Genomic DNA, 24,312 nt, shown 5'->3' on the forward strand with positions numbered 1-24,312 from the left:
ACTGCATTTGACACAACAAAAAGTTCGATACATCGCACAGACAGGAATAAAGAATTCTCCGGGAAGATGAGACTGATGTGTGTTTCATGATACTACTTATGGTGAGAGTCCAGGTACATTAATTCACCCGACCTAGAATCAAATGCCGACCGTATACCATCAAGAGAATTCTCTTCGGTTATAGTCACAGTGTATATATTCCCCTTCGAGCAGATACGATGGCCCTCAAATAACTACACTGGACTTCGTGCAAACTGGAAACCACATATCCTGAGGCCGTAATTCTAGTAGCTAGCTAGTCTAAAAAAGCAGGTCTGAGGAAAATGCTACCAAAGTTCTAACACATTGCCTGTAGTACTCGCTCTTCAAAAACTCTCGGCCACTATTACTCTCCCTTCTGGGATGCCTGCAAGGCCCTCCCCCGCCCTTCCTTTCGGGAAAGTCAGATCAAAACTCCATTCCAACTTTCCCTTCCTATAGGCAGAAACTCAAACAGGAAGTACAAGTGGTCTTGCAGGTCAATTCAACCCTGGTCTGACCAATCGGAATCCAATCTTCAAGATTGTTTTGATATAGCGGACTGGGATATGTTCCGGGTTGCCTCAGAATAACCTTGATATTTATACTGACCGAGTTCATCAGGAAGTGTATAGGGTATGTTCCCACTCACTATTAAAACCTACCTAGTCCATAAACTGTGGATAGATGGCAGCAGTTGAACAAAACTGAATGTGCCAACCACCGCATTTAACCACTGCAAGGTGACTGGAGTCATGACTGTCCTGGAAGGATCCAAATGGGTCAGATCAGCTTGGCAATAAATAACTTCAGCCAGACCCCCTTTCAGTCGCAGAGGGGGGAGAGGGGAACTGGTGGTGGTGGTGGGGGGGGGGGGTGACAGCTAACACCCTGATGTAAATCAAGTACAAGAACTTTCAGCCATCTTCCTCTCCAAATTCACACAGGAATATGCCTTTGTTACAGACATTCGCCCACGAAACTAACACTTTTTGCGAATACTGTCAAAATATTTTTAACATACAATGTGGGGAATGGTCAGAGGCGATCTAAAGAATGTCATTTGTGACCCGATTCAGGAAACTAGGCGTGTCGCAAGTCACGACTTCACAGGAGAGAAATCTCTTTGGGAAGTAATTGCATTCGAACATGAACTTTCTTACGATTAAAATGGTTAAATTAGGAACCTTGTTGGTTAAGCCACAAAACGCTAGCAACCTTCCCATTAGCCATGATTGGCTGAGATGAGTGGGCTGGACATGCCAAGAGAGGCATTCAGATTTGTCTGCCATATTGAAGACTGTTTATTTGAGCTCGTCAGACTTGATAATCCTGTCTAATGCAGCTTTTTTTAAAGTAGTGGAGCTGCATAACATTACATTACATTTACATTTAAGTCATTTAGCAGACGCTCTTATCCAGAGCGACTTACAAATTGGTGCTTTCACCTTAAGACATCCAGTGGAACAGCCACTTTACAATAGTGCATCTAGGTCTTTTAAGGGGGGGAGGGGAGAAGGATTACTTTATCCTATCCTAGGTATTCCTTAAAGAGGTGGGGTTTCAGGTGTCTCCGGAAGGTGGTGATTGACTCCGCTGTCCTGGCGTCGTGAGGGAGTTTGTTCCACCATTGGGGGGCCAGAGCAGCGAACAGTTTTGACTGGGCTGAGCGGGAACTGTACTTCCTCAGTGGTAGGGAGGCGAGCAGGCCAGAGGTGGATGAACGCAGTGCCCTTGTTTGGGTGTAGGGCCTGATCAGAGCCTGGAGGTAGTGAGGTGCCGTTCCCCTCACAGCTCCGTAGGCAAGCACCATGGTCTTGTAGCGGATGCGAGCTTCAACTGGAAGCCAGTGGAGAGAGCGGAGGAGCGGGGTGACGTGAGAGAACTTGGGAAGGTTGAACACCAGACGGGCTGCGGCGTTCTGGATGAGTTGTAGGGGTTTAATGGCACAGGCAGGGAGCCCAGCCAACAGCGAGTTGCAGTAATCCAGACGGGAGATGACAAGTGCCTGGATTAGGACCTGCGCCGCTTCCTGTGTGAGGCAGGGTCGTACTCTGCGGAAGTGTTGCTCTCCATTTTTTGGCGGATCACGTTTTGAAATCAGTGGAATTAGAGTATGATAGCTAAGGAGACGTAGAAAACACCAGTCTTCAGATTATATCTTCAAACTAAGGCCAACCGTGGTATTGCATTCCTGACAGGGTGACTCGTCCATGATGCATGTATACAGGTAAGATAGCTAGCTACAGTCGGATACACGTTTTCTAATTCCGACAAAGTGGTTTCATTTCAAGATAAAGTGACTGTTAACTAATGTTGGCTGGCATTACTTGATTCCCAGAGCCGTTTGATTTTCTAGTTAGAGCCTAATGTGACTCAGGGGAGAGAGGAGACTTCCACGAACGATATATCATCGAAGAGATATGTGAAAAACACCTTGAGGATTGATTCTAAACAACGTTTACCATGTTTCAGTCGATATTATGGAGTTAATTTGGAAAAAGGTTCGGCGATTTGATGACTGAATTTTCGTTTTTTTTTGGTAGCCCAACGTGATGTACAAAACGGAGCGATTTCTCCTACACAAAGAATCTTTTTGGACAAACTGAACATTTGCTATCTAACTGAGTCTCCTCATTGAAAACATCCGAAGTTCTTCAAAGGTAAATGATTTTATTTGAATGCTTTTCTTATTTTTGTGAAAATGTTGCACGCTCAATGCTAACGCTAAATGCTATGCTAGCTATCAATACTGTTACACAAATGCTTGTTTTGCTATGGTTGAAAAGCATATTTTGAAAATCTGAGATGAGTGTTAACAAAAGGCTAAGCTTGAGAGCTAGCATATTTATTTAATTTCATTTGCGATTTTCATGAACAGTTAACGTTGCGTTATGGTAATGAGCTTGAGGCTGTATGTACGATCCCAGATGCGGGATGGCTAGAATCAAGAGGTTAACCTAGACCAGAAAGGCGTCGAGCTGCAGCTCACGTCTAAAGCGGTTTGAACTCTGAAATCTCAATGAGGTAGAGGCGAGAAGCTCACCTCCCGGACAAATCACTGGTACAGCTGATTAGCTGCCCTAAGTATCCAGAAAAGTTCATTTAAGTGGGACCATTCTACTACTCAACACCCCACTAGGAACCATTGACACGGCTGGCTAGCTCATCTTCAACGACTCATTTTCCAGAGTGAATGGAAGAACAGACGGATGGGGACCCCTTTTGGACAATCAGAGCATTACAAGTGTCCCGTGGAAAGGCCCAACCAACCCCTTTCCAAGGCCCTGTAGGAGAAATACACTAAGAACCAAATACATTCATGATTTTACTCCAAACAGACGGTGGTTCATGTGCAAAGTACATTGGTACATTTAGAAACTACTCACAGTAATAAAGTATTATGTCTCTGCCTCTTGCCCTCCATGTCTTTTCTAATGTAAAATATATCACTAGCCACTTTAACCTGTTGCTTCTACTCGGGACGCTTGCGTCCCAACTAGAGCTCTGGAAATGCAAATGCGCTACGCTAAATGCTAATAGTATTAGTTAAAACTCAAAAGTTCATTAAAATACACATGCAGGGTATCGAATTAAAGCTACACTCGTTGTGAATCCAGGCAACAAGTCAGATTTTTAAAATGCTTTTCGGCGAAAGCATGAGAAGCTATTATCTGATAGCATGCAACACCCCAAAAGACCCACAGGGGACGTAAACAAAATAATTAGCATTTCGGCGTTACACAAACCGCACAATAAAATAGAAAACATTCGTTACCTTTCACCATCTTCTTTGTTGGCACTCCTAGATGTCCCATAAACACTATTTGGGTCTTTATTTCGATTAAATCGGTCCATATAAATCCTAGATATCGTTATATGTAGACTGTGTGATAAACGAAAAAAACATAGTTTCAAAACGTAACGTCATTTTTTTAAATTCAAAAAGTCGACGATAAACTTTCACAAAATACTTCGAAATACGTTTGTAATGCAACTTTAGGTATTAGTAAACGTTAATAAGCGATAAAATTCATCAGGAGGCGATGTAAAGATCATTAGCTGTCCGTCTGGAAAAATGTCCGGCTAGAAACTCAACGAAAATATCCGGTCCCAGACCGGATTAGATACGGTGTCCTGTATGTGTTTGACCAAGAAAAAACTTGAAGGGAAATGACAAGACTCTAGACACCCTGTGGAAGCTGTAGGTACTGCAACCTCAGGCAATTAATTGTGGTTCACCTTTATCAATGGGATCAAGTAGCGCATGGATATATTTTCCCCATTTTCAGTGATCAGTTTTTCCTGTGCTTTTCGATGTAAATGCCGTTCTGGTAAAGCCACAGCAGTGATTTAACCAGTTTTTTAAACGTCTGAGTGTTTTCTATCCACACAGACTAAGCAAATGCATATACTATATTCCTGGCATGAGTAGCAGGGCGCTGAAATGTTGCGCGATTTTTAACAGAATGTTCAAAAAAGTAGAGGGTCGACTGAAGAGGTTAAACAATGCTACCTAATATAATGTTTACATACCCTACATTATTCATCTCATATGTATACGTATATACTGTACTCTATATCATCTACTGCATCTTTATGTAATACATGTATCACTAGCCACTTTAACTATGCCACTTTGTTTACATACTCATCTCATATGTATATACTGTACTCGATACCATCTACTGTATCTTACCCATGCCGCTCTGTACCATCACACTCATACATCTTTATGTACATATTCTTTATCCCCTTACACTATAAGGTAGTAGTTTTGGAATTGTTAGCTAGATTACTTGGTTATTAATGCATTGTCGGAACTAGAAGCACAAGCATTTCGCTACACTCGCATTAACATCTGCTAACCATGTGTATGTGACAAATAAATTTGATTTGATTTAAGAAGCCACCATATCGTTGTCAGTCTGCTAGGGACCTATTTCTAATGTATTAAGTGTGTATGTATATCCGGTGTAACCATTTAGTTAGCTATTAAATAAACCAATTTGTGTAGCAGTGAATCATAAGGCTTTTGCAGATGCAGGAGGTTACGACTTTTCAGAATGATGATATGATACGAGGTTATGATTTTAAAGGTTGACCACTTATGGATGTGATAGTAAAGACATTTAGAGTGTATATCGGGAGATGGTAACTTTAAACAGCTCGTGGTGCCCCAAATACTAATGAGTTAATTGTTGCATGATTAATTCAATTCAGTAACAATTAAACAGTTAGTTGATCAGATAAAAAGTAAAGTTATGACACTGGGAATATGGCAGAATACAAACAGTTTAGTTATGCCCTACGTAAGGCAACCACAGGCAAAACATCAGTACAGAGACGTCCCTATTGAACAGCTCAGACATATGTAGCAGGGACCCCAGACAATCACGGATTACAAAGGGAAAACTAGCCACGTCGGACACCGACGTCTTGCTCCAGGACAAGTTAAACTCCTTCACCCTCTGAGGATAACATGGCACCACTGACGCAGGCCTCGAGGACTGTTGGCGCTCATTCTCTGTGGCCGACGTGAGTAAGACATTAAAGCGTGTTAACCCTCGCATGGCTGGCAGCCCAGACATCCCTAGCCGCATCCTCAGAGACCAACTGGCTGGAGTGTTTACAGACATATTAAATCTCTCCTTATCCCAGTCTGCTGTCCACATTTAATTCAATATGTCCACCATTGTTCCTGTACCCAAGAAAACAAAGGTAACTAAATGACTATCATCCCGTAGCACTCACCTCCACCATACACGACACCCTAGACACACTTCAATTTGCATACTGTCCTAAAAGATTATGCAATCGCCATCACTGCAAATGGCCATATCCAATTTGGACAAGAGGAATACTTCCAGTACCAGTCAAAAGTTGACACCTACTCATTCAAGGGTATTTCTTCTTTACTTTTTTCTACATTGTAGAATAGTGAATCTATCAAAACGGTTGTAACCCCCCAAGCATTTTACATTAGATTCTTCAAAGTAGTCACCTTGACAGCTTTGCACTCTTCGCATTCTCTCAACCAGCTTCATGAAGAATGATTTTCCAACAGTCTTGGAGTTCCCACATATGCTGAGCACTTATTTGCGGCTTTTCCTTCACTCTGAGGTCCATCTCATCCCAAACCATCTCAATTGGGTTGAGGTTGGGTGAGTGTGGAGGCCGGGTCATCTGATGCAGCACACCATCACTCTCCTTGGTAAAATAGCCCTTTCTAAATAATTGTCAGCTGCAAAGCACCCCCACATCACACCTCTATGCTTCAGGGTGGGGAAAAAACAAATCAAATTTTATTTATTTGTCATACACACACGTTAATGCGAGTGTAGCGAAATTCTCTACACGTGGAGAAAATCTGTTCAACTACTGTCTCAGACACAGCGGTTGGAACCAAAAATCTCAAATTTGGACTCCGACCAAAGGACAAAATTCCACCACTAATGTCCATTGCTCGTGTTGCTTGGCACAATCAAATCTCATTCTTATTGGTGTCGTTTAGTGGTTTCTTTGCAGCAATTTGTACATGAAGGCCTGATTAATGCAGTGTCCTCTGAACAGTTGATGTTGAGCTAGGTCTGTTAAATTGAACTCAAGCATTTATTTGGGCTGCAATATCCGAGGCTGGTAACTAATGAACTTATCCTCTGCAGCATAGGTAACTCTGGGTCTTCCTTTCCTGTGGTGGTCCTCATGAGAGCCAGTTTCATCATTGTGCTAAATACTTGACATTTCCCAGATTGACTGACCTTCATGTCTTAAAGTAATGGACTGTTTCTCTTTGCTTATTTGAGCTGTTCTTGCCATAATATGGACTTGATATTTTACCAAATCGGGCTATCTTCTGTATATCAACCCTATCTTGTCACAACACAATTGACTTTTAAGCTGATATTGTATGTAAAAATGCTGTTCATTGACGACAGCTCAGCCTTCAACATCATAGGATATTGGTCCGTCAGCAAGTCCAGGGTGGGGTTCAGCTTATCCTCTAAGCTCATTAAGCTGAGTCTGAACCCCGCCCTGTGCAACTGGGTCCTGGACTTGCACGGACCACCCCCAGGTGGTGAAGGTAGGACAACGCTGATCCTCAACACAGGGGACCCCTCCTGTACTCTGCTCAGCCCTCTCCTGTAATCTGCTCAGCCATGACTGCATGGCCACTCACACCTTCAACACAATCATCAAGTTTGCAGACAACAGTAGTAGGCCTGATTACCAACAAAGACGACAGCCTACAGGGAGGAGGTGAAGGTCCTGGTGAAGTGGTGCCAGGAAAAGAACCTCAACGTCAAGGAGACGATGGTGGACTTCAGATATAGCACTCCCCCATCCACATCAACGGGCGGCAGTGGAGAAGGTGAAAGGCTAAAGTTCCTCAGTGTACACATCACTGACAAACTGAAATGGTCCACAGTGTGGTGAAGATGCAACAGCTCCTCTTCAACCTCAAGAGAATGAAGAAATTTGGCTTGTCACCCAAAACAAACTTTTACAGCTACGCAATCGAGAGCATCCTGTCGGGCTTTATCACCGCCTGGTACTGCAACTATACCACCCACAACAGCAGGGCTCTCCAGAGGGTGGTGCGGTCTGCCCAACGCATCACCGTGGGCTAACTACCTGCCCTCCAGGACACCTACAGCACCCGACATCACAGGAAGGCCAGAAAAGAATATCAAGGACAACCACCCGAGCCACGGCCTGTTCACCCCGCAATCATCCAGAAGGTGATGTCAGTACAGGTTCATCAAAGCTGGGCCCAAGAGACTGAAAAACATCAAAGCCATTACGCTTAAATAGCCATCACTAGCCGGCCTCCAACCAGTACCCTGCCCTGAACTTAGTCATTGTCACCACCCACTTACTCAACCCCAGAGGATTCTTGTACATAGACATGGAATCCCTGGTAATGGAACACTGATCACTTTAATGTTCACATACTGTTGTACTCATTTCATATGTATATACTGTATTTTAAAATCAATGCCATCCTGTTCAACTATTGCTGTATACACACACTATTCTACAGATAAAATATTTTGTATATCCACATACAGCCCCTTCTAACCACCCATATTTACACTCCGGACTCCAACGTTGCTCATTCTAGTATTCATATAGGTCTTAATTCCATTATTTTTCTTTCGGATCTGTGTATAGTTGTGAATTGTTAGATATTACTGCAGTGCTGGAGCTAGGAACACAAGCATTTCTCTACACCCGCAACACCTGCTAAATATGTGAAAGTGTATGATGTGACCAATACAATTTGGATGGAAACTGAGGATAACTGTGGATGATATTGCCACTCCTATTTGCCATATCTTCAATCTAAGCCTACAAGATAGTGTGCCCTCATTCCTAGAGGGAAGCAAAAGTAATTCCGCTACCCCAAAATAGTAAAGCCCCCTTTACTGGCTCAGAAAGCCCGTTAACAAACCTTTGTATCTAGTCAATCAAAAGTTTCCTATGCTATTTTACAGTAAAGAAATATACATACTTTCAGCATGCTTGTAGGGAAAGGCATACAACATACATGCCACTTACAAAAATGACTGCTTGGCTGAGAGAAATGTATAATAAAAGATTGTGGCTGCTACTTTGTAAGACTTCTGTGCAGCTTTTGACATTATCGATCAGAGTCCGCTGCTGGATAAACTTGTTTTATGCTTTACAACCCCTGCTATAATGTGGATAAAAAGTTAGCTGTCCATCAGAGGGTGTTCTTTAAAGGAAGGCAACTGTAGCAAAATGCTTGTGCTTCTAGTTCCGACAATGCAGTAATACCTAACACACAAAGTAAATGTGTGGAATAAGAATACGTAAATATAAAACTATGGATGAGCGATGCAGAGCGGCATAGGCAAGATGCAGTAGATGGTATAAAATACAATATATACATATGAGAAGAGTAATGCAAGATATGTAAACATTATTAAAGTGACTAGTGATCCATTTAATAAAGTGGCCAATTATTTTGAGCATGTATGTAGGCAGTAGCCTTTCTGTGCTAGTAATGGCTGTTTAACAGTCTTGAGATGGAAGCTGTTTTTCAGTCTCGATCCCAGCTTTGATGCACCTACACTGACCTTTCTTTGATTTATTTCACATTTATTTAACTAGGTAAGCTAGTTGAGAACAAGTTCTCATTTACAACTGCGACCTGTCAAAGATAAAGCAAAGCACTGTGACAAACAGGGTGGAATGAAATGTAATAAACAAGAAAAATTGTCTATATACAGTGTGTGCAAATGGCATGAGGTGGTAAGGCAATAAATAGGCCATAGTAGCAAAGTAATTACAATTTAGCAGATTAACACTGGAGTGATAGATGAGCAGATGGTGTGCAAGTAGTGATACTGGTGTGCAAAAGAGGAGCAAAGTAAATAAAAACAATATGGGGATGAGGTAGGTAGATTGGATGGACTATGTACAGCTGCAGCAATCAGTTAGCTGATGTTTAGTGAGGGAAATGTAAGTCTTCAGTGTAAGTCTGAACCGTCCAGAGTAGTGATGCTAGTCAGACGGGCAGGTGCAGGCATCAAACGGTTTAAAAGCATGCATTTGGTGTTGCTAGCATGTTAGAGCAGTTGGAGGCCACAGAAAGAGTGTTGTATGGCATTGAAGCTTGTTTGGAGGTTAGTTTACAGTGTCCAAAGAAGGGCCAGATTTATACAGAATGGTGTAGTCTGCGTAGAGGTGGAACAGGGAATCACCCACAGCAAGAGCAACATCATTGATATATACAGAAGAGTCGGCCCGAGAATTGAACCCTGTGGTACCCCCATAGACTGCCAGAGGTCTGAACTATCTGCGAAGTAGTTGGTGAACCAGGCGCGGCAGTCATTTGAGAAACCAAGGCTATTGAGTCTGCCGATAAGAATATTTTGACAGTTGAATGCCTTGGCCAGGTCGATGAATACAGCTGCACAGTACGGTCTTTTATCAATGGTGGTTATGATTTCGTTTAGGACCTTCAGCATGGCTGAGGTGCACCCGTGACCAGCTCAGAAACCGGATTGCACAGCGGAGAAGATAGAGGGATTCCAAACGGTCAGTGATCTGTTTATTAACTTGGCTTTCAAAGACTTTAGAAAGGCAGGGCAGGATGATTGGTCTAACAGTTTGGGTCTAGAGTGTCTCACCCTTTGAAGAGGGGGATGACGCAGCAGCTTTCCAATCTTTAGGGATCTCGGAGAAAAAGAGAGGTTGAACAGACTGATAATAGGAGTTGTAGATCGGTTGTGGTAGCCAGGAGGAAAGCATGGCCAGCCGTAGAGAAATGCTTATTGAAATTGATTATCATGGATTTATCGGTGGTGACCGTGCCACCTAGCCTCAGTGCAGTGGGCAGCTGGGAGGTGCTCTTGTTCTCCATGGACTTTAGTGTCAAAACATTTTAGTTTGGCAGGCAATGACCGCTGACATCCTCATGAAAACTGCATAGGTGTATTTGGAGGGCAAGTTGGTCAGGATAATATCTATGAGGGTGCCCATGTTTTCTGATTTAGGGTTCTACCTGGTGGTTTCCTTGATAATGTGTGTGAGATTGAGGGCAACTAGCTTAGATTGTAGGACTACTGGGGTGTTAAGCATATCCCAGTTAAGGTCAGAACGAATGAACTCTGAAGACAGATGGGGGCAATCAATTCACATATGGTGTCCAGGGCACAGCTGGGAGCTGAGGGGTCTAGAACAGGCGGCAAGATAGACTTATTTCTGGAGAGATTCATTTTTTCAATTAGAGGTGTAAACTGTCTGAGCATCGACCTGGAAAGGATGACAGAACGTTGCAAGCTATCTCTGCAGTAGATAGAACTGACAAAGGGGAGGATTTGCAATCTTGACAGAAAATGTTGTAGTTTGGTATGGAATTCTGAATTTTTGGTGGCCTTCCTGAATCCAGGATTCAGACACGGCAAGGACAGGGTTGGCGGAGTGTGCAAAAGCAGTAAGTAAAACAAAGTTAGAGAGGAGGCTTCTGATGTAACATGCATGAAACCAATGTATATTCGACACGCAGGGCTCTGGATTAGCCTCCACATCACCCGAGGAACAGAGGAGTAGGATGAGGGTACGGCTAAAGGCTAGCAAAACTGGTTGTCTAGTAGATTGGGGACAGAATAAAAGGAGCAGATTTCTGGGCATGGTAGAATAGATTCAGGCCAAAATGTGCAGACAGGGGTATGGTGGGGTGCGGGTACAGTGGAGGTAAACCCAGGCAATGAGTGATAAGAGCAGTTGCATCTCTGGACATGCTGGTTATACTGGTGTTATACTGGTGCAATCACAGGTGTTGATTGGGAGAGCTAACTAAGTCAACAACGGGTAAGACAACAGCTAATCAGCTAGGTCAACAACAACAACAGGTTCAATGGCGATGAATGGGCAGAGCGTTTAAAGTTAGCGGTCCGGGGTAAATATAGAAGCATCTGCTCCGTCGTCCGGCAAAGGCCGGTTGAAGGCACAGCTGATGAAATTACATCTGCGGACCAGTCGTGGTGGTACGAAGGGACATGGCCAGATGGCGAAAGAGGTATTGTAGTTGTGGTAATATTGTTTGCTAGCCGGGAGATGAGTCTGGCTCAGGGCTAACTTCAGGGCTGGGTCACTCAGTGGCAGCTAGCTGTGATGATCAATGGTCCAAGGTTTATGGCAGAAATCTGGCGTTGTAGTGGAGAAAAACAGTCCGAGGCTGGCAGGTATTATCCAGGCTAAAAAAACAGCTGGTGCCTGAGCAGAGGGTAAAGGCCGCTAGCAGCGGCTAACAATGACTAAATGGCTAGTAACTTAACTAATTAGCTGGCAACCTTCTGATGAAAGTTTTGGCTATAGGGTCTAAAGAAATTGCGGATCGGTGTCACATTGAGTGAGGCGGTTACCGGAATGTATATTTAATTTTAAAATGGAAAATGAGTTTGAAAAACAAATTGGAATATATACAAAAAAGACAAAAAAGACAAAAAGTAAACGAGAGGAAAACAAAACACGTCTGCACTGCGATGCCATCTTGCCTTCTGGATGTTAACGGGGTGAATAAGCAGCGGCTCAGGTGGTTGTTGTCCTTGATATTTTTGGCCTTCCAGTGACATTGTGTACTGTAGTTGTCCTGGAGGGCAGGTAGTTTGCCCCCGGTGATGCACTGTGCAGACCGCACCACCCTCTGGAGATCCTTGTGGTTGTGGGCGATGCAGTTGCCATATCAGGTGGCGATACAGCCCAACACGATACTCTCAATTGTGCATCTGTGAAAGTTTAGGTGGCATGCCACATTTCTTCAGCCTCTGCGTAAAGCCAGTGTGTATGCGAAGGACTCCACACCATACACGTCAGCTACTACAGCGAGTGAAATCTCTGCAATCCTTAAAGAGCTGCAGTTAGTTTCAGAATGGGTGGCAAGAAATAAGTTAGTCCTAAATACTTCAAACTAAAAGCAAGTTAAGGTGACTAAACTGCTTTGAGTCAAACTATTGTAAACTGTCATTTTCAAACATTTTGATAAAAAAGTAGCTAAGATGGGGAGAAGTATGTCCATAAAAAAGCACTGCTCGGCCTTAACTATCAACAAGGCAGGTACTACAGGCCCTAGTTTTGTCTCACCTGGACTACTGCCCAGTCGTGTGTGTTTGCCTGTCAAATTACAATCGGCACCAGGTATGCCACCAGAGGTCTCTTCACAGTCCCCAAGTCCAGAACAGACTATGGGAGGCGCGCAGTACTACATAAAGCCATGACTACATGGAACTCTATTCCACATCAGTTAACTGATGCAAGCAGTAGAATCAGATTATAAACAGATAAAATGAAACTTATGGAACAGCCGGGACTTTAAGGGTCACAAGCATACACGTACTAACACGTACTAACACGTACTAACACGTACTAACACGTACTCTACCCACACGTAACATGGATTTTGTTTTGTAGATGTGGTAGTAGAGTGGTGTCCTGAGGGTACACAATGTGTTGTGAAAAGTGTTGTTAAATGTAATATTACGCAGGACCGGGTTTTGAAAACCCTGGGTTGGGGTACTAACCGGTCCATAAGGGGTGCTGACACAGTGCTGGTCACATTGGGGGGTCCCAGGGCTGGAGCAGTTATTGGTGGAACAACCGTGCCCCTCATCAGATCCATCAGGACAGTTGATGATGTGGTCACACAGCAGGGAATGGTCCACACACTCTCCACTACCACACTGGTAAAGCTGGTTGGAGCACTTCAACTGGTCACCTACAGTAAAACAACAGACTGGTCCACACAGACTCCACTACCACAGCTGGTTGGAGCACTTCACCTGGCCAACTACAAATGTAACCATAACCCTTTGTGTAAGCTCACATCCGGCCTCGTCACTGTAGTCCTCACAGTCCTTCTGTCCATCACACCTCCAGGTTGCAGGGATACACTGGGTCTTAGAGACACAGCTCCACTGGAACTCCCCACACGTCACTGGAGACACCTTACAGTTCTGAAGTTTACCCAGAATTTAGAGATGGGTTAAGGTAAATTGATTGTGCGAGATTATGGAAATTAACCTAGCAAGCTAGTTTGTATTGGTTTCCAAAACAACCTTGGACTTCCTTAATACTGGTCATGGAGCCATAAAAGTGGTATCCATGAATTAATCTGGCAGTGAGCAAGTATATAAATGTTTTGCACAATTATTTTAAAGTGAAGGTTAATATTAGTCGGGTTCCTCACCATCTCGTCTGAACCGTCCTGGCAGTCCTGTTCCCCATCACACAGCCATTCCTCCACAAGACATTCATGGCTGTTTGGGCAGCGGCGCTCCGGGGGACAGTGGGGGTTTGGCACAGCCCACCTCGTCAGAATGGTCTCCGCAGTCAGCATGGCCGTCACAACGGAGAGCCTCAGACACACACTGACCATTACTGCAATGATACTGCTGCTGGCCACAAAGCTTTGCCACTGGGAGGAGAGCGAGATGGCAGAAGCAGAGGAGAGCAATGATTGCAAAAAACTAAGTAGAAACAGGTTCAGAACAAGGTGGAAATGGGTTCTAAACATGGAACCACATCACAGTGGAAATGGGTTCTAAACACCCATTACAATGAAAACGTTTTTTAGAGATCAGGCTCATACCACAGTCTTCCTCATCAGAGCCGTCCGAACAGTCTCTCTCTCCATCACAGAGGAAGGTTTCTGGGATACAGCGGCTATTGTTGTCACAGCGATGACTGCAGCTCTTGGTGGCCTTGAAGCAGTCCATTTCATCAGAACGGTCCTGGCACTGTGCCTTTCCATCACACATCTGCTGCTGGTCGATACACTTCTTCCCATGAGCACACTGGAACTGACCTGAGGTAGGAACCAATGAGCACACTGGACCTGAGCTAACAACCAATGAGTACACTGGAACTGAACTAAGGACATTGATATGAATGGATGGATTTGTGCTGAAACTGGCCACTTGTGATTAAACACATTACACCAGATCAAGAGGTGAGATTCTGACCTGCTTTGCAGAGGAGCTCACAGTCCTGTTCATCTGATCCATCCTTACAGTCCACCTCTCCATCACAAACATGGCTGTGCAGGACACACTCTCTCCCATCCTTGCACAGTGTAGAACCCATACGGCACTTCAGGGCCGCAGTTTGGGATGTTGGAGCAGCGATCGTTGGACAGCCAATCTCATCTGAGCCATCATGGCAATGAGCGCGTCCATCACAAACCAGACTCCTCTTAATACATTTCCTCCTGTCCTTACACCGGAACTCACCTGGGAGACACACATAAGAGGGACCATGAAGAAAGGTTAAGAGGGTTAAAGGGGTTTTCTGGGTGGCAAAGCAGCATCAAATTTCAGAACGCATTAATATATCTACCTCTGTTTGGACATTTAGTAATGCAGGACTCTTCATCAAAACCATCAGGGCAGTCTCTCAATGTGTCACACAGCTGAGTTTGTGAGATGCACAAAGTTGAGCCCCGACACATCACTGATGGACTGGTACAGGTCTGAGCCAGAGTTGGCAGGACAGGAGGAAGTACCTTGTCAAAATCTAGGAAGAGAGGTTACATTAGATTCATTTAAAGAGACTCCTCATCCTTCTGTACCAACTGTCCAAGTGAGTCAACAGTGTCTCACCACAGCCTTCCTCATCAGAGCCGTCCGCACAGTCTCTCTCTCCATCACAGAGGAAGGTTTCTGGGATACAGCGGCTATTGTTGTCACAGCGATGACTGCAGCTCTTGGTGGCCTTGAAGCAGTCCATTTCATCAGAACGGTCCTGGCACTGTGCCTTTCCATCACACATCTGCTGCTGGTCGATACACTTCTTCCCATGAGCACACTGGAACTGACCTGAGGTAGGAACCAATGAGCACACTGGACCTGAGCTAACAACCAATGAGTACACTGGAACTGACCTAAGGACATTGATATGAATGGATGGATTTGTGCTGAAACTGGCCACTTGTGATTAAACACATTACACCAGATCAAGAGGTGAGATTCTGACCTGCTTTGCAGAGGAGCTCACAGTCCTGTTCATCTGATCCATCCTTACAGTCCACCTCTCCATCACAAACATGGCTGTGCAGGACACACTCTCTCCCATCCTTGCACAGTGTAGAACCCATACGGCACTTCAGGGCTGCAGTTTGGGATGTTGGAGCAGCGATCGTTGGACAGCCAATCTCATCTGAGCCATCATGGCAATGAGCGCGTCCATCACAAACCAGACTCCTCTTAATACATTTCCTCCTGTCCTTACACCGGAACTCACCTGGGAGACACACATAAGAGGGACCATGAAGAAAGGTTAAGAGGGTTAAAGGGGTTTTCTGGGTGGCAAAGCAGTATCAAATTTCAGAACGCATTAATATATCTACCTCGGTTTGGACATTTAGTAATGCAGGACTCCTCATCAAAACCATCAGGGCAGTCTCTCAATGTGTCACACAGCTGAGTTTGGGAGATGCACAAAGTAGAGCCCCGACACCTCACTGATGGACTGGTACAGACTGGCTGAGCAGGAAGAATATCTGGAACGGTTGTAGTTGGAGCCAAATAAGCTGTAGTAAGTGGAACTGGAGATTCTGTAGGGAGAGAGTATTACCAAGATAACGGACAGGCCTTTTACACTCTACCCAGAACAAGTCTAATGATGCGTTAGTTTCCCCAAAACAATTCAGCACAAAGGGTTAGACTGTAGGTAACATGTCTCAACTGCTAATATACTAGCTAGTAAACATTTTCCAACTGTCAAATCAATTAGTATTTGTCAGATACACATGGTTAGCAGATGTTTTTGCGATTGTAGCGAAATGCTTGTGCTTCTAGTTCCGACCCTGCAGTAATATACAAGTAATCTAACAATTTCACAACTACCTTATACACACAAGTGTAAAGGAATGAATAAGAATGTTGGTTGAACAGGAAGTGGCTCGGGTGGTTGTTGTCCTTGATGATCTTTTTGGCCTTCCAGTGACATCGGGTGGTGTAGTTGTCCTGGAGGGCAGGTAGTTTGCCCCAGTGATGCGTTGTGCAGAGCTCACTACCCTCTGGAGAGCCTTACGGTTGTGGGCGGAGCAGTTGCCGTACCAGGCAACAGCCCGACAGGATGTTCTCGATTGTGCATCTGTAAAAGTTTGTGAGTGTGTTTGGTGACGAGCCAAATTTCTTCAGCCGCCTGAGGTTAGGGCTGCTGCGCCTTCACCATGCTGTCTGTGTGGGTGGACCATTTCAGTTGTCCGTGATGTGTACGCCAAGGAACTTAACTTCCCACCTTCTCCACGACTGTCCCGTCGATGTGGATAGGGGCTCCTCCGTCTGCTGTTTCCTGAAGTCCACGATCATCTCCTTTGTTTTGTTGACGTCGAGTGTGAGGTTATTTTCCTGACCACACTCCAAGGGCCTTCACCTCCTCCCTGTAGGCCGTCTCGTCATTGTTGGCAATCAAGCCTACCACTGTAGTGTCGTCTGCAAACTTGATGATTGAGTTGGAGGCGGGCATGGCCACGCAGTCATGCGTGAACAGGAGAGGGCTGAGAACGCACTCTTGTGGGGACCCAGTGTGGAGGATCAGGGGGGTGGAGATGTTACCTACCCTCACCACCTGGGGGCGGCCCGTCAGGAATTCCAGGACCCAGTTTCACAGGGCGGGGTCGAGACCCAGGGTCTCGAGCTTAATGACGAGTTGGGGGTACTATGATGTTAAATGCTGAGCTGTAGTCGATGAACAGCATTCTTACATAGGTATTCCTCTTGTCCAGATGGGTTAGGGCAGTGTGATTGCATTGTCTGTGGACCTATTGGGGCGGTAGGCAAATTGGAGTAGGTCTAGGGTGTCAGGTAGGGTGGAGGTGATATGGTCCTTGATTAGTCTCGCAAAGCACGGAAGTGAGTGTTACGAAGCGGATAGTCATTTAGCTCAGTGACCTTAGCTTTCTTGGGAAGAGAAACAATGGTGGCCCTCTTGAAGCATGTGGGAACAGCAGACTGGGATAAGGATTGATTGAATATGTCCGTAAACACACCAGCCAGCCGGTCTGCGCATGCTCTGAGGACGCGGCTGGGGATGCAGTCTGGCATTGAATTGCGACTACTTTGTCTCTATACTGACGCTTAGCTTGTTTGATTGCCTTGGAGGGAATAGCTACACTGTGTAGTCGGTCATGTTTCCGGTCACCTTGCCCTGATTAAAAGCAGTGGTTTGTGCTTTCAGTTTTGCAAATGCTGCCATCAATCCACGGTTTCAGAATAGTGTTAAAATCTAAATATATCTTTCAAATAGCCATCCTTTGCTTTGACAGCTTTGCACACTTGGCATTCGCTCAACCAGCTTCACCTGGAATGCTTTTCCAAGTCTTGAGTTCCCACATATGGTGAGCACTTGTTGGCTGCTTTCCCTTCACTCTGCGGTCCAACTCATCCCAAACCATCTCAATTTGGTTGAGGTCGGGGGATTGTGGAAGCCAGGTCATCTGATGCAGTACTCAATCACTCTCCGTATTGTTAAAATAGCCCTTAAACAGCCTGGAGTTGTGTTGGGTCATTGTCCTGTTAAAACAAAATGACAGTCCCACTAAGCCCAAACCAGATGGTATGGCGTATCGCTGCAGAATGCTGTGACCGTGTCACCAGCAAAGCAGCCCCACACCGTAACACCACCTCCTTCATGCTTTATGGTGGAAAAAACACATGCGGAGATCCGTTCTCGCAAAGACATAGCGGTTGGAACCAAAAATCTCCAATTTGGACTCGGACCAAAAGGACAGATTTCCACCGGTCTAATGTCCATTGCTTGTGTTTCTTGGCTCAAGCAAGTCTTTCTTATTGGTGTCCTTTAGTAGTGCTTTCTTTGCAGCAATTCGACCATGGTGGCTGGATTCGCAGTCTCCTCTGACCAGTTGATGTTGAGATGCGTCTTACTAGAACTATGTGAAGCATTTATTTGGGCTGCAATTTCTGAGGCTGGTAAATCTAATGAACTTATCCTTTGCATCAGGGGTAACTCTGGGTCGTCCATTCCTGTGGCGGTCCTCATTAGAGCCAGTTACATTATGGTGCTTGGTTTTTGCGACTGCACTTGAACTTCAAAAGTTATTGACATTTTCCAATTGACTGACCTTCATGTCTTAAATGGACAGTCATTTCTCATTGCTATTTGAGCTGTTCTTGACATATGGACTTGGTCAATTACCAAATAGGGCTCTCTTCTGTATACCCCTCCTTACATTGTCACAACGGATTGGCTCAAACACATTTCACAAATACTTTAAGGCGGCACACCTGCTAATTGAAAACGCATTCCAAGTGACTACCTCATGAAGCTGGTTGAGAGAATGCCAAGAGTGTGCAAAGCTGTCAAGGCAAAGGGTGGCTTTTTTGAAGAATTTCAAATGTATAAAATATATTTTGATTTTAACACTTTGGTTACTACATGACTCCATATGTGCTAATTCATAGTTTTGATGTCTTCACAATTATTCTACAATGTAGAAAATGGTAAAAAGAAAAACCCTTGAATGAGGGTTTTTGGTGCGTGTGCAGTTTATAAGGTACTCGTTTGAAAATGTATATGATTGTTGCAGATGTACAGTGTAAATTGTAACATGTACTATTAATAACCTTTTCTGCATATTAGTTAGGATATTTATCTATATGTGTAGTCAACAGGAGGCAGCCATGGCATCATTTTTTACTAACGTTTTAGGAATATCATTTAAACTTTCAACATTCATTTCGAATGGTATTGTACTTAATCAGTAAAAACTGCTGAATGAGTCCAAAAGCGTGCTGTGCCTAAATTATTTTGATAAACCCCCCCTGCCTATTCAGTGAGCCATCATTTAAGATTCATACAAAAAACATTACAAGAATATTGATGTCTTGACTTTGTCTAAGGAAACGGTTAGCAAAATTAGGTAAATTGACAACGCACACTTTCTTTAACTGCAATGTTAATATGCATTACATGGCATTGTAGATTTGAGATGTCTTTTGACCTAATGTTACACGCTTTCAGACAATGCGCTTATTCGCGTTAAAGAAAATGCGCACTAAAATTTCAAAAAGATTAACTTACGTTAACTGATTAACTCTGACAGCCCTACAAAAACATTCGATAACCTTTGTCACATTGTTGACCGTGTACTGCAAGTGGCAGTTCTGTCCGGTTCCCCATTTTTGGGACGTCATGCCATTTTACAAACACGGTCAGACACTTAGTCGATTTAGAAAACGTCCCGACTGACCAGTCAGAAATCAGACTCACCTCCACAGTCCTGTTCATCTGATCCATCCTTACAGTCCACCTCTCCATCACAAACATGGCTGTGCAGGACACACTCTCTCCCATCCTTGCACAGTGTAGAACCCATACGGCACTTCAGGGCTGCAGTTTGGGATGTTGGAGCAGCGATCGTTGGACAGCCAATCTCATCTGAGCCATCATGGCAATGAGCGCGTCCATCACAAACCAGACTCCTCTTAATACATTTCCTCCTGTCCTTACACCGGAACTCACCTGGGAGACACACATAAGAGGGACCATGAAGAAAGGTTAAGAGGGTTAAAGGGGTTTTCTGGGTGGCAAAGCAGTATCAAATTTCAGAACGCATTAATATATCTACCTCGGTTTGGACATTTAGTAATGCAGGACTCCTCATCAAAACCATCAGGGCAGTCTCTCAATGTGTCACACAGCTGAGTTTGGGAGATGCACAAAGTAGAGCCCCGACACCTCACTGATGGACTGGTACAGACTGGCTGAGCAGGAAGAATATCTGGAACGGTTGTAGTTGGAGCCAAATAAGCTGTAGTAAGTGGAACTGGAGATTCTGTAGGGAGAGAGTATTACCAAGATAACGGACAGGCCTTTTACACTCTACCCAGAACAAGTCTAATGATGCGTTAGTTTCCCCAAAACAATTCAGCACAAAGGGTTAGACTGTAGGTAACATGTCTCAACTGCTAATATACTAGCTAGTAAACATTTTCCAACTGTCAAATCAATTAGTATTTGTCAGATACACATGGTTAGCAGATGTTTTTGCGATTGTAGCGAAATGCTTGTGCTTCTAGTTCCGACCCTGCAGTAATATACAAGTAATCTAACAATTTCAACAACTACCTTATACACACAAGTGTAAAGGAATGAATAAGAATGTTGGTTGAACAGGAAGTGGCTCGGGTGGTTGTTGTCCTTGATGATCTTTTTGGCCTTCCAGTGACATCGGGTGGTGTAGTTGTCCTGGAGGGCAGGTAGTTTGCCCCAGTGATGCGTTGTGCAGAGCTCACTACCCTCTGGAGAGCCTTACGGTTGTGGGCGGAGCAGTTGCCGTACCAGGCAACAGCCCGACAGGATGTTCTCGATTGTGCATCTGTAAAAGTTTGTGAGTGTGTTTGGTGACGAGCCAAATTTCTTCAGCCGCCTGAGGTTAGGGCTGCTGCGCCTTCACCATGCTGTCTGTGTGGGTGGACCATTTCAGTTGTCCGTGATGTGTACGCCAAGGAGCTTAACTTCCCACCTTCTCCACGACTGTCCCGTCGATGTGGATAGGGGCTCCTCCGTCTGCTGTTTCCTGAAGTCCACGATCATCTCCTTTGTTTTGTTGACGTCGAGTGTGAGGTTATTTTCCTGACCACACTCCAAGGGCCTTCACCTCCTCCCTGTAGGCCGTCTCGTCATTGTTGGCAATCAAGCCTACCACTGTAGTGTCGTCTGCAAACTTGATGATTGAGTTGGAGGCGGGCATGGCCACGCAGTCATGCGTGAACAGGAGAGGGCTGAGAACGCACTCTTGTGGGGCCCCAGTGTGGAGGATCAGGGGGGTGGAGATGTTACCTACCCTCACCACCTGGGGGCGGCCCGTCAGGAATTCCAGGACCCAGTTTCACAGGGCGGGGTCGAGACCCAGGGTCTCGAGCTTAATGACGAGTTGGGGGTACTATGATGTTAAATGCTGAGCTGTAGTCGATGAACAGCATTCTTACATAGGTATTCCTCTTGTCCAGATGGGTTAGGGCAGTGTGATTGCATTGTCTGTGGACCTATTGGGGCGGTAGGCAAATTGGAGTAGGTCTAGGGTGTCAGGTAGGGTGGAGGTGATATGGTCCTTGATTAGTCTCGCAAAGCACGGAAGTGAGTGTTACGAAGCGGATAGTCATTTAGCTCAGTGACCTTAGCTTTCTTGGGAAGAGAAACAATGGTGGCCCTCTTGAAGCATGTGGGAACAGCAGACTGGGATAAGGATTGATTGAATATGTCCGTAAACACACCAGCCAGCCGGTCTGCGCATGCTCTGAGGACGCGGCTGGGGATGCAGTCTGGCATTGAATTGCGACTACTTTGTCTCTATACTGACGCTTAGCTTGTTTGATTGCCTTGGAGGGAATAGCTACACTGTGTAGTCGGTCATGTTTCCGGTCACCTTGCCCTGATTAAAAGCAGTGGTTTGTGCTTTCAGTTTTGCAAATGCTGCCATCAATCCACGGTTTCAGAATAGTGTTAAAATCTAAATATATCTTTCAAATAGCCATCCTTTGCTTTGACAGCTTTGCACACTTGGCATTCGCTCAACCAGCTTCACCTGGAATGCTTTTCCAAGTCTTGAGTTCCCACATATGGTGAGCACTTGTTGGCTGCTTTCCCTTCACTCTGCGGTCCAACTCATCCCAAACCATCTCAATTTGGTTGAGGTCGGGGGATTGTGGAAGCCAGGTCATCTGATGCAGTACTCAATCACTCTCCGTATTGTTAAAATAGCCCTTAAACAGCCTGGAGTTGTGTTGGGTCATTGTCCTGTTAAAACAAAATGACAGTCCCACTAAGCCCAAACCAGATGGTATGGCGTATCGCTGCAGAATGCTGTGACCGTGTCACCAGCAAAGCAGCCCCACACCGTAACACCACCTCCTTCATGCTTTATGGTGGAAAAAACACATGCGGAGATCCGTTCTCGCAAAGACATAGCGGTTGGAACCAAAAATCTCCAATTTGGACTCGGACCAAAAGGACAGATTTCCACCGGTCTAATGTCCATTGCTTGTGTTTCTTGGCTCAAGCAAGTCTTTCTTATTGGTGTCCTTTAGTAGTGCTTTCTTTGCAGCAATTCGACCATGGTGGCTGGATTCGCAGTCTCCTCTGACCAGTTGATGTTGAGATGCGTCTTACTAGAACTATGTGAAGCATTTATTTGGGCTGCAATTTCTGAGGCTGGTAAATCTAATGAACTTATCCTTTGCATCAGGGGTAACTCTGGGTCGTCCATTCCTGTGGCGGTCCTCATTAGAGCCAGTTACATTATGGTGCTTGGTTTTTGCGACTGCACTTGAACTTCAAAAGTTATTGACATTTTCCAATTGACTGACCTTCATGTCTTAAATGGACAGTCATTTCTCATTGCTATTTGAGCTGTTCTTGACATATGGACTTGGTCAATTACCAAATAGGGCTCTCTTCTGTATACCCCTCCTTACATTGTCACAACGGATTGGCTCAAACACATTTCACAAATACTTTAAGGCGGCACACCTGCTAATTGAAAACGCATTCCAAGTGACTACCTCATGAAGCTGGTTGAGAGAATGCCAAGAGTGTGCAAAGCTGTCAAGGCAAAGGGTGGCTTTTTTGAAGAATTTCAAATGTATAAAATATATTTTGATTTTAACACTTTGGTTACTACATGACTCCATATGTGCTAATTCATAGTTTTGATGTCTTCACAATTATTCTACAATGTAGAAAATGGTAAAAAGAAAAACCCTTGAATGAGGGTTTTTGGTGCGTGTGCAGTTTATAAGGTACTCGTTTGAAAATGTATATGATTGTTGCAGATGTACAGTGTAAATTGTAACATGTACTATTAATAACCTTTTCTGCATATTAGTTAGGATATTTATCTATATGTGTAGTCAACAGGAGGCAGCCATGGCATCATTTTTTACTAACGTTTTAGGAATATCATTTAAACTTTCAACATTCATTTCGAATGGTATTGTACTTAATCAGTAAAAACTGCTGAATGAGTCCAAAAGCGTGCTGTGCCTAAATTATTTTGATAAACCCCCCCTGCCTATTCAGTGAGCCATCATTTAAGATTCATACAAAAAACATTACAAGAATATTGATGTCTTGACTTTGTCTAAGGAAACGTTAGCAAAATTAGGTAAATTGACAACGCACACTTTCTTTAACTGCAATGTTAATATGCATTACATGGCATTGTAGATTTGAGATGTCTTTTGACCTAATGTTACACGCTTTCAGACAATGCGCTTATTCGCGTTAAAGAAAATGCGCACTAAAATTTCAAAAAGATTAACTTACGTTAACTGATTAACTCTGACAGCCCTACAAAAACATTCGATAACCTTTGTCACATTGTTGACCGTGTACTGCAAGTGGCAGTTCTGTCCGGTTCCCCATTTTTGGGACGTCATGCCATTTTACAAACACGGTCAGACACTTAGTCGATTTAGAAAACGTCCCGACTGACCAGTCAGAAATCAGACTCACCTCCACAGTCCTGTTCATCTGATCCATCCTTACAGTCCACCTCTCCATCACAAACATGGCTGTGCAGGACACACTCTCTCCCATCCTTGCACAGTGTAGAACCCATACGGCACTTCAGGGCTGCAGTTTGGGATGTTGGAGCAGCGATCGTTGGACAGCCAATCTCATCTGAGCCATCATGGCAATGAGCGCGTCCATCACAAACCAGACTCCTCTTAATACATTTCCTCCTGTCCTTACACCGGAACTCACCTGGGAGACACACATAAGAGGGACCATGAAGAAAGG

The 24,312-nt window shown here is 44.5% G+C and overlaps 1 protein-coding gene across 1 annotated transcript in view; it reads right to left on the minus strand.

Moving 5' to 3' along the window:
• Positions 1 to 24,312, minus strand: part of LOC135571358 (low-density lipoprotein receptor-related protein 2-like) — a 121,460-nt gene that overhangs the window by 42,282 nt on the left and 54,866 nt on the right. Inside the window, 13 exon segments of the mRNA XM_065017142.1 lie at positions 13,071 to 13,264; positions 13,373 to 13,502; positions 13,736 to 13,835; positions 13,837 to 13,963; positions 14,138 to 14,353; positions 14,511 to 14,777; positions 14,884 to 15,060; positions 15,147 to 15,362; positions 15,520 to 15,786; positions 15,893 to 16,099; positions 19,780 to 20,031; positions 20,138 to 20,344; positions 24,025 to 24,276. Of these exon segments, the coding sequence (XP_064873214.1) occupies positions 13,071 to 13,264; positions 13,373 to 13,502; positions 13,736 to 13,835; positions 13,837 to 13,963; positions 14,138 to 14,353; positions 14,511 to 14,777; positions 14,884 to 15,060; positions 15,147 to 15,362; positions 15,520 to 15,786; positions 15,893 to 16,099; positions 19,780 to 20,031; positions 20,138 to 20,344; positions 24,025 to 24,276 (2,612 nt within the window).

This window comes from Oncorhynchus nerka, linkage group LG4 (assembly GCF_034236695.1).
Source record: "Oncorhynchus nerka isolate Pitt River linkage group LG4, Oner_Uvic_2.0, whole genome shotgun sequence".
NCBI classification, from domain to species: Eukaryota; Metazoa; Chordata; class Actinopteri; order Salmoniformes; family Salmonidae; genus Oncorhynchus; species Oncorhynchus nerka.